This window comes from Pyxicephalus adspersus, chromosome 3, assembly GCF_032062135.1.
Source record: "Pyxicephalus adspersus chromosome 3, UCB_Pads_2.0, whole genome shotgun sequence".
Lineage (NCBI taxonomy): Eukaryota > Metazoa > Chordata > Amphibia > Anura > Pyxicephalidae > Pyxicephalus > Pyxicephalus adspersus.
Window position 1 is genome coordinate 63,751,510 of NC_092860.1, and position 10,643 is coordinate 63,762,152.

Sequence of the window (10,643 nt, forward strand, 5' to 3'; positions counted from 1 at the left end):
AACTGACTGTGTTAATAACATATGACTGAGGTAGGGACATTAGATTGTGAGCCCCTTTGAGGGACAGCTAGTGATACCACTATGGACTCTAAAGCACAACGTAATGCAAGATGTGTTTTGGCATTTGGAACATCAAGATGGATATTCAGGTTTATGTTTGGCTTGTGCATTAATCATGTTATTTGCAGGATTAAAGTGTAAATCCTCACAGAGCAAGGCTTTAAAGGATAAACAGGCACAATTATCAGTAGTGGTAATGTGCTTCTATTGCAGGAAGAAAAGCTTTAGGGACAGTTAGGTGTTAAGAATCCAGTCAGACTGAAAGCAACTGCCTGGAATAAATATATAGAAAATCTAAGCACTCACTGAAGAGAAAAATGTCCTCATCTATAAATACTACTGGAGCGTCTTTTCTTATAAAAGTATTGATGGGATGGACATCACAGCATGAGGAAGAAACTATGCAGAACTTTGGAATCCTATCATGTGGTCAAGACAAATCTGAAGAAAGTGTTTTCTTGAATACTGAACTAAAGTTAAGTCAGTCAAAAGAAACTGACAAAATGGTTAAAATTCATGGAAGAGAGAACACACTGAAACCAGAAATTTTTGATAAAAAGGATAAGCTAATTCCCAACATCATCAGCCAGGCAGAGACAAGCACATGGGCATCTGCTAGCATCATATCTGAAGATAAAATTGTAACAGGCGGTCATTTAAAACAAAATATTGTACATTCTCCAAATAATCAACACCGTGAAAAGAATCTTCTTGAAAAACCAAGCCAATCTTATATAGCTTTAATTTCAAAAGCTATTTTGTCTACTCCTGAGAAAAGGCTGCAATTAAATGAAATTTACAAGTGGATAATGGACACTTACCCGTATTACCATAACCAGGTACAAAATAAAACCATTTGAAAAATATAACTATAACTGGTAAAACAACAATTAATTTTTCCAACTAGAATAAGTATTTTAAAACTTTTGTTTGTTAGTAAAGATGTATTAGTGTTGTTTTCTAAAGCTTTCTAGATGTGCATGTTTAAACTAGCCAGGATAACCATTTTTCCACTTTGGTATTATTGGGGAATTTATGGACTTATGAATAACTAGTTTGAGTGGTTTGTAGTGAGTACTAGACTAGGAAAAACATCTACCAAAAGCTCATATGGTGTATTATTTGTACATTATTTGTTGTGTAAATAAATATTTGTTCCTTTATTTGTAATTCCAATAGCTACAGTAAGTTTAATTTACTAAAGAAATAGTTCAAGTACTATAGGATTAGATCTAAATAACTTAGATGGTGATGTAATACAAAGCAATGTTCACATTTAATGATTTAGCATGTACAATGAAAATAAAAAATGAAGCATTTTTTTTTTTTGCACATAATTGGAACATTTATATTAGGCACAGCTTCACCTTACTTAGTCTGCCAAGTAAACATACATACCGGTCTTGTTTCCTTTTTTTTAATCTTTTTAAAATAAATCCTACTGCATTTTATTTCAGATAATATTTACTTAAGAATAATTTGTGATACTGCTAATGCTTTTTAATACACTAATTCATGGTTTTCTTAGGACAAAAGCTGGAGGAATAGTGTTCGCCATAACCTTTCCTTAAATGAGTGTTTCATTAAGGCAGGACGTAGTGATAATGGTAAAGGACATTACTGGACTGTTCATCCTGCCAACATGGAGGCTTTTTCTCGAGGAGATTATCAGCGCCGCAGAACAAGAAGGCGAATCCGCAGGTAAACATTCAGATGCTTTGTAAACTGTTACTATACTCTTGAGTATTAAAATAATATTGTACATTAAAATACATTTGTTACAAGGAATGCAGAAAAAAACTTTACTAAGGGCATATGCGGAATGTTTAGGCAATACGCACTCTTGTTTAAAGTGAGCGTCATACTTTATGTCCCAATAATAGGTAAAGCAGATTTTATATCACATTAACATGAAGAATTGTAATGCATAATTGTGGGATACATTCTAATTTTATCAGTTGTATCTATATATTACTTCTTCCATTCTCCTTCCATACTACCCTAAACCAAAGATCTCCCTACAACCTTAAACTCATCCCATGGGATTCATAGCAACTGGCTGCTGAATTTATGGCTTTGCATAAAATGTTTATTATATTATGGTATAATGTATTAGAATTGCTTTCAAAAGTAAGTTGCTTTAACGTAGCAAATGTTTACATGTGAATACATAAATCACACAGCAAAAGTGTCACAGGCATATATATATTAGTAAGCTTGGCATCCTGCAACAAGGTGACATCTATTTAAAGCTATCACTTTGCCATTGGTAGACTTAAAAAAGCACATCAATGGCAAAAATTAAAAAAAATCTTTAGTCATGTTAAGTAAAATTAATGCAAATCTGTGCAGGGAGCATGCTGCTCACATCTTGACTACCTAGAGCTTTGAATAACTGCAAAGAATCATTATTGTGAATGTTAACAGAGGTCATATGACTGCACTCAGCTCTGACTGAAAAAGGAAGAGGATGCTACCTTGTGCAGCTCTTCAAGTCAGAAACAAGTAAATATTGAGAGCAGAAACTGTAGGATGTGTATCTGTCCTTCCTCATGGTTCTGAAGCACTTTTTTTGTCTTTCTGTGGGTATCTCTAAGTGTCTCCAGGTCAATATTTACACTTGTACACCAGTTTGGGTGTTTGTAGCATACTTTTCAAAGCAGTTTTGCTCATAGCAGGCTCCTAGTTTTCACTATGGCATGCTTTGCACCCTAAATAAGTTCTCTAAGCTGAAGAGGGGGTTACCAAGCTATGTAGACAGTATGTTCTTCTGTTGCTCCTTCAAAAACACAGTGATACATTACTTGGAACTGAAGGTTCCAATGTGACAAACGTTTTAAACATAGGTATTATTACTGGGCTCAGAATTCCCAAAATGTAGTATTTTTCCTGGGTATTAAAATACCATGCAAACTTCATCATGATGCTTTAAAATGACAATGATTTGAATACAGTTTGGTGAAGCAAATGAGATATTTGTATGTGTGGTAGATGTTATTAATGATGATAATTAATTAAGTTATTTATGACAATCATTGAAGCTTAGTGGTAGTTTTTTCACAATCACAAAAATTACCAATATTTATACAAAGTTTGATAATGTGGATTAAAATGTGTGAAAGGAAACCTAAGATAAAATACAAAAAGGTACAATGTTATTGGAAAAACAAAATGATTCAGAGAACAATAAAAAAATCCCATACAATATACACAGCAAAAACTGAAAATCGGCACAGTAAGAAAAGGATCAGCAGAATAACAACATATGGCCAAGGTAATGTCAAACTTTTTTTTCTTAATAAAAAAGGTATATATATATAGAGAAGAGAAAAGAAAAGAGGGAAAGATGAGGGGAGGCAAAGAAGAATAGGAAAGAAATAACTACTCAGAAGTTCTATCACAAGAAATATAGTATTCTGATAACTGTTAATATTTTAACAATAACTACCTTTTACATGAATTTGTTTGACATAATTTAGATTTCACTGCACATACATGACATTGAATCTTTGGGGGATGCTTGAGCTGCAATGAGCCACATGCCAGAGCTAGTATTTGCCCAAACTCCTGTCTCTGACTACTGTTTGAAATTCATATATTGAATACAAAATGACATATATAAATATAAATAATCCAACACCTGTATAGCCTTTATAGAGTAGAGCGATTGATACAATTTGCTGATAGACTTTTGATTGGCAATATCATTGGTATTACCAATTATACTAAATTTGTATTTATAGTAAATTAAGTAAATGCACTTTCCTTTTTTTATCTCTGATAGTGTAAAAAACTGGAGAGTTAGAGAATATTACTTAATGTCGGATTCACGTCTTTATAAACAGACCCCTTGTTTGATAAATAACTTGTGCAATCGTTGAATTTAACACCCAATTGTATTTTTTTCTAGTACAAAAAATGGCCAATTTATTTACAAATTATTTTATTACTTTTTTAAATTAGTAGTTTTATTAATACAGCACTGCAAAAGCTTGTGAATGAAAACAAATAAAAGCTTAAAAGACTGGTTCTTGCAGAAGGGATAGGCCATGTCTTTTCTGCTATAAAACAAACTGGCCACCTGTCTGGTCACAATCTTCTCTATAATGTCCTATTTATGTATAATATAAAGTGAGCTTCTCACTTGCAGCTCAGTATACAATGCTGACATAATAATTGGTGGGATTGAAAACAGACCTGTCTGCATGCATCAAACATGTCAGACCCAGGAGTGGACCAGCTGATAAGTTTCTTATTGCAGAAGGAATATAGCCTGTCCTTTCTGTAATAAAGAACCTGCCTGCTACCAGTATTTTACATGTACACGGTTAGTTCTGCTATTCTTAAGATGACAAATCTTATGGTGACATTTTTGTTCTGTACTTTATACACCCCTCCTTAGCTAACTAATCGATAGTCAATAGTTATCAGATATTAACATTTGTTGTGATAGTTTAGATCACTCTTTTTTTATATATATTTTTTCAAACTTCATACCCTGAATATAACTTTTATAAAACAATTGAATTTTGGAGAACATTTACTTTTACAGCTCATGATACATTAGTATGATCAGTAAGTTGTAAATATGATAGGAAAGATTTAGATTATGATGATGGAAATATTAATGGGGATGGGGATATTAATGGAAAGAAGACCAAATGCAAAAAGTGAAAATTGTAGTGTTATTTATTATTGGTGGTCAGTAGAATAATACTCCTCTACATTAGTGGCCAGTGGAGTGCATCTTTACATTGGTGATCAGAGTATGCCTTAATGGGATTTTTTTTTCTGAGTGAAAAAAGGGGGGAATTCTCCATCAAACATAACGGTTGCCAAGCCCTGTAAAATTCAACAAAAGTAGAAATAAAACAGAAGAGAAGAGATTTTTGGCAGCAAAGTTGTATATTTACTCAATAGTTGCTAATAGGCACTAGAAGGAACTCAACTAAGTTTGAGGCATAACGTAGCATAGGTAACAAAACAAGAAAGGTGTCACAACAAAAGATTTATAGAGCAGCACAAATATCTTTTTTTCCCTGAAGCGTTTCATCATGTGGCTTTTTCAGGGGAGTGCAGAAACATTAACTATCATAACAGAGTAAATAAACATAGTTTGAAACACAAATAAAGTAAAAGTAAAACCTAGTTGTGGTTAGCTGGTGTAAATAGTTTAAACACATGTAGAAACAAGCAATAGAAGCCTGCGCCAATATATAGAAGTCTTTACTGCTGATAACTGTATGAAACAGTATGAAAATCAGTATATTAATGTAAAGCCTATGATTTTTCTGATATACATTATTGCAGGGTAGTATCTCAAACAATTTTAGAAGGTTGGTCAGTGATTATAGTCCGATATTTCACTCTCACTATCACATGCATGTTGGGATTAAGTTGTCATTTACATCTCTTCACACTGGAATAGCTGTGATTTCCTTTATGTTCACATTTTGTCCTACTGGTGTGCTGCAAACAGTTAATGTCATTGTTTACATCTGGAGGTTCCTCTAAGCTAAGCATTGATAATGCTCCCCCTTCCTGGTCTTGGCATCACAGATATAACTTGATAGGTCTTTTGTAAGTACTTAATTAAAGTGGAACTAAACAGTGCCAATGGTTGTCGTCCTAACCCCCTGACATTGCCATTGTAGCCAAAGACCTAATCAGTCCCATGTACGTGGAATGTCTGGAGGCAGACATAGTGATTGACCTTGAAGTCCAATCTGACCTTATTTTTAATTTCATTCTTAATTCGTCCAGGGACCAAGAACAGACTGCCCTTCTTTCCCCTTTCAAATACAGAGCTTTTTATGCCATAGAAGCCCTACGAGGAAGGGTTCAATTCTTAATATATATGCCACAATAATGTGATCTTTTCCTTTTGGTTTGTTCAAGTTGTTCTAGTCTATGGGTTGTGATGATCCTATATAATAAACTGTATCATTTTACTTGTCGTTTTTTTTTTTTTCTTTCTTCACGGTTCTACCCTTTCCACCCTAGCTCTTCTCCCTTCTCTCTCCATGCTCTCGCTCCCTCTTTTTTCACCTGCTTGCTCATAATTTTTTATTGCAGAACTACAGTTCCACTTTATTAAATCAGTTCAATTTATATTTAGCCAGGTAGGTTTTTACACTACATAGTTGTTAAATCAGCTACATGTATGGACAGCTGTAATGCAGTACTCACATAATTACTTCCCTTTTTAACTAGGTCCTAACCAATGTTTAAAATATATTATTATTTTGCTCTTCTTTTTTATATATTTTTATAACTAACTGCTGTCTCCAATAGGGTGACCTCTGTACTTGGATGTCCACCTCACTTAACGCTCTGCAATCTACAATGTCTTAACCAAAGGTTCTGCATCTGGTGCTCTTCTCTTCATGTTCATTCCAGTCTTAATGAGATGTGGCCTTTAGTGGAAAATGTTCAGCATCAATTACAAAGGTTTTCTGTACCATTTGTTTGGCCTTGGCATCGGCTGCATCCTTACCTATAATGATCTAAAATGTTATAGGGATAGGCTCAAAATGCCATTCCAAATAAGTCTCTAGAATGGTTATGACAAAAAAGGAATTAATTAAAAAGTATTTACATTAGAATTTTTATTTAAGGAATCTTTTGAAAGTTTTTTGAAAGAAACTACATTTACTAAGCTGTATTTAGGTTTCATTACAAAGCACAAATATTATTCTAGTTCACAAAGAAAAAAAAATACAACAGCAAAATAACTGACAAACTTATCCATTTTATTTCATTTTGTTATAATGCTAGATGTCTGTAAAATGACAGTAGTGTATCTACATCTAACAACACCATTTTTTCTTGATCTTTTGAATAGGAGGGGGGGGGGGGGCTTGAAGTAACTTGCATATCTCAGGGAACCCCTGCTATAATTACAGTATTCACAGCTTACAGTACTGTGCTGGCCAGTGGAAAATGTCACCCTTACAAATAGCCAAATAAATCATTGGTGTTGCTTAATCTGACCTGAGAGGTAAAAGTTGCTCATGGCTCAAGCAACCCTTAACAACCTCTGAAACACAAATCCCTGGTTGAGAAACACTGCTCTAGTCTGCTGTTAAAAAAACAAAAAAAAACAAAACATTTCTTCAAAACAAAATAATATATTAATATATACATATTTATTGTAACCAATTTTTTTTTTAATTTGCACAATCACTTATTAATTATCGTTTATAACCTTGTGGCTTGAATCATAGCTTTCTAATACTAGTTAGCAGTTTCACTATGCTTCAGCTGTTCCTACAATGTACCACAATCACACATCATATTCAAAACCTTGCCCTAATTACAAGTAATTGCTTGTGAGGTGCTTAACAGGATTTACAGCTTTAAGGCTGTAATTGTGCTTTAGTCGGAATTAGAGCTCATGGTGTTTGTACTTATCTGTCCACCTTTTCGGAATCTGCTGAACTTAGAAAAATAGGAAGTTTATGACATGAATCTCATGTGTTGTAATAACTAGATATGCTACACTTTGTATTTTGCTTAAACTGTGATAACAGCTGTTATGATGTAATGATGACATCAGGAATAGTATTTTCATCTTTTTACACTGGTAGCAGTATATTATATGTTTGACTTCAATTTTTTTTCTGTAGAGATGAAGAAAACCTTTAATGGCAGGGAAGTAAGTAAGAATAACAGAGCTCCACAGCAAAGTTTGAACACAATGGGCCTGATTTAATAAAGTTCTCCAAGGCTGGGGAGGATAAACCTTAATCAGTGAAGCTGGGGGATCCAGTAAACCTGAAATGGATTTATTTAAGGTCATTTGCTATTTGATACCAAATGTTTTGAATCTGGGACCGGATCCATTTCAGGTTTGCTGGATCGCCCAGCTTCACTGATGAAAGTCTATCTTTTGCAGCCTTAGAAAGCTTTATTAAATCAGGTTCATTGTCCTAAATTTGTATAGAAACAGTTTAGTCTATAGTTCTGACAGTACTTACATTTGTAACTAATAAAAATGAAAAAAAAAAATAACATGCACTGGGTCTGTGACAAAGTAAAGGGAAATGTGTGTTTTTGCTGCTATGTTGATTGTGGACGTGGGTATGAATTTTCTTTAAATTGGGTATTTTGCCATTAAAGTAACTTAAAAGCAAAATACCTATTCAATCCAGTATTGTCATCACATACAAACTCTGACAATAATTATTAGTCCACTCCTTTTTAAATATTTTGGACACTTTTTTATTTTTTACAATCAATTCAAAGGACTTGGTTAGCAAACAGTCCAGATCTCAAGTTGATTAAAAATTTATGATGGAATTTGAAAAAAATCAAAACCAGAAAAGGTACAAAGTAGAAAAGCCAAAAGGATCCACAACCTTCTCCCCCTTTTCATGCCTTCCTTGCCTTAACCATGCCTTTTTTTACAAAAATGCATGTGAGACAGAAAAGATATGCAGCAAAGTCAAATTTAGAATTTTCGGGGTTGATTGCACAATATTTTCATCATTAACTGGCTCCACATTTTTTACCCTATCTGGTCTGAGCAAAAAAAAAGTGCCAATAATTGCTACAATGTCATTTTTGGAGGTATATTTTACAATGCTAGAATATTCAGCTAATAAATAAAATAGTTTTTGTTATATCAATGAATTGTTTTTGCAACAACTAAAACAACGGAATACACATTCTCCAAAATGAGTGATTCCATGATTGGTGCTGTGTAAAGATTTTCTTAGCCAGATGGGTTAAATACATTTCAAAACTCCAGGGTATGGGGCATTCCTAAGTATGCCTAAACCACTATTATGTTGCAGCTTACCCATCATTGCATACATTGGATACATTTGTTTTCTTTTTTTCAGGCTATCTTTATTTTAACCTGTGATCCTGCCCAGGTAACACATTTTCGTCCCCGGGGGACAATGCTTACTCCCAATACTTTACTATATCAATAGAGCTATAGCATCATCACCTTATTGGGAATGTTTGCTTTAGATCAGAAACCTCCTCTTCTCTTTACCATAGCTAGGGGGCTGCTCTGGACTCCACAGAGTGCTAACTAATGGCAATTCAGCATAGGTAGAGACCACAGGAAGTCATTTTCATTTAAAAATAGATACATAAAACTGTTTTCAATAGTATGTTGGACAGCCCAAAAAGAAATGAGAGGAGTTCGCAATCACTTTCAAATAAATTGACATGCAGACGTCCTTAGATATTTAATGTAATGACAACACTGGATAAGGTAGGTATATTCCACTTCAGGGTTGCTTTAGAACACTCTAAATTTATGAGGATTTATATATTTATGATTAACTCAAAATAATATTTCCCTGTGGCTCAATGACTGATTTTGTGTTCTCTAATACTTGTGTCGTGTAAGGGGGAGGGGGGGGGTCACAAAATAATACTTTCAAATATTATAATTCTTTATGTATTCATAGCACATTTCTCCAGATCCATTTATATTCATTTTGTATCAGTCTTGTAAATAATGTGTTGTATTTTTCAATATTTTGCTAATTTTGTTATGTGTTTCTCTAAGTTGTTGTTTAGTCTTATATGTTCAAATAAAACTTTGTTTAAGTTCCATCAAAACTTTGTTTTAGTTTAAAAAAAGGGTTACCTTTATGGTTAATTAGTGTTGCTGTTGCAGAACAATTCCTTCACTTCAAGTACTAGTGATAGTGTTCATAAACACAGGAGATCTCAACAATAGGGAAGCATACAGCAATAAAAACTGTTTTCATTTAGTTAGAAAGTGGTCACTGGGACAGTTGGAGGCACTTTTACACTTTCATTCTTCAGCTGCACAGCTCTTTGGGTGAGCATAATAATAAATCTATTTTACAACTTTTCATTGTTCGTTTGCATCTGTGTATGTTGACAACATTACTAAAAGTTCTTCAAAAGTAAAGCAAAAACACCAGAAAACTAAGTTGGTTCAGAATTTTAGGAATATTATTACCAAATTTCATTAATAGGAAACAATTTGTTAAAAGTGTCACTTTAGGTTTAGCTCAACATTACCTTCTACTCTCTAGCTTTATCGCAGCACATTTGGCATGTTTGGCAAATTTGAAAGAAAATCTAGGCAACAAAAAATGAATGATTCACTTTGTTCAGGACTTCTTTTTCCATTAGTTTGCTTTGCTAATAAAATTAGTTTAGTCTCAACTATCTCCCTTTTATGCTGGCAAAATCCCAATTAGAAAAAAAAAAAAAGCAACATGTCTGAAAAACAGCAATTTTGTTAACTACCATTATCTTAAAATTCTTTAATCTTCACTAACACCTAATTCCAAAAAGCAGTGGATCAGCTATATAAAAAAAAAGATGTGGCTATATTGTGCTTTTTATACTTTGTGGCTTTAAAACGTATGGTTAAATATACTGAAAACATACTGAGCCTATGCTGTACAAGGACCGCAGCACATTTCTACCTAAAAATATTGTATGATTTCTATGCCAAGAGTGATATTGTCACGCTTAAACCTAATTATTATTTTTTTTTTCCTGGTGGGAGACAGACTTGAAAGTGAAATTTTTAGAAACTCAAAAGGATATGTTACTTCACTTTAGCCACAAGACTGCAGTTT

At 33.5% G+C, this 10,643-nt stretch overlaps 1 protein-coding gene across 1 annotated transcript; it reads left to right on the forward strand.

Moving 5' to 3' along the window:
• Positions 1–278: 278 nt before the first annotated feature.
• LOC140326394 (uncharacterized) lies at positions 279–9,428 on the forward strand. The gene is made up of 3 exons (XM_072404942.1): positions 279–899; positions 1,589–1,761; positions 6,355–9,428. The coding sequence occupies exons 1-3, from the start codon at positions 378–380 to the stop codon at positions 6,560–6,562; spliced, it is 903 nt and encodes a 300-aa protein (XP_072261043.1). The 5' UTR covers positions 279–377; the 3' UTR covers positions 6,563–9,428.
• Positions 9,429–10,643: the final 1,215 nt, after the last annotated feature.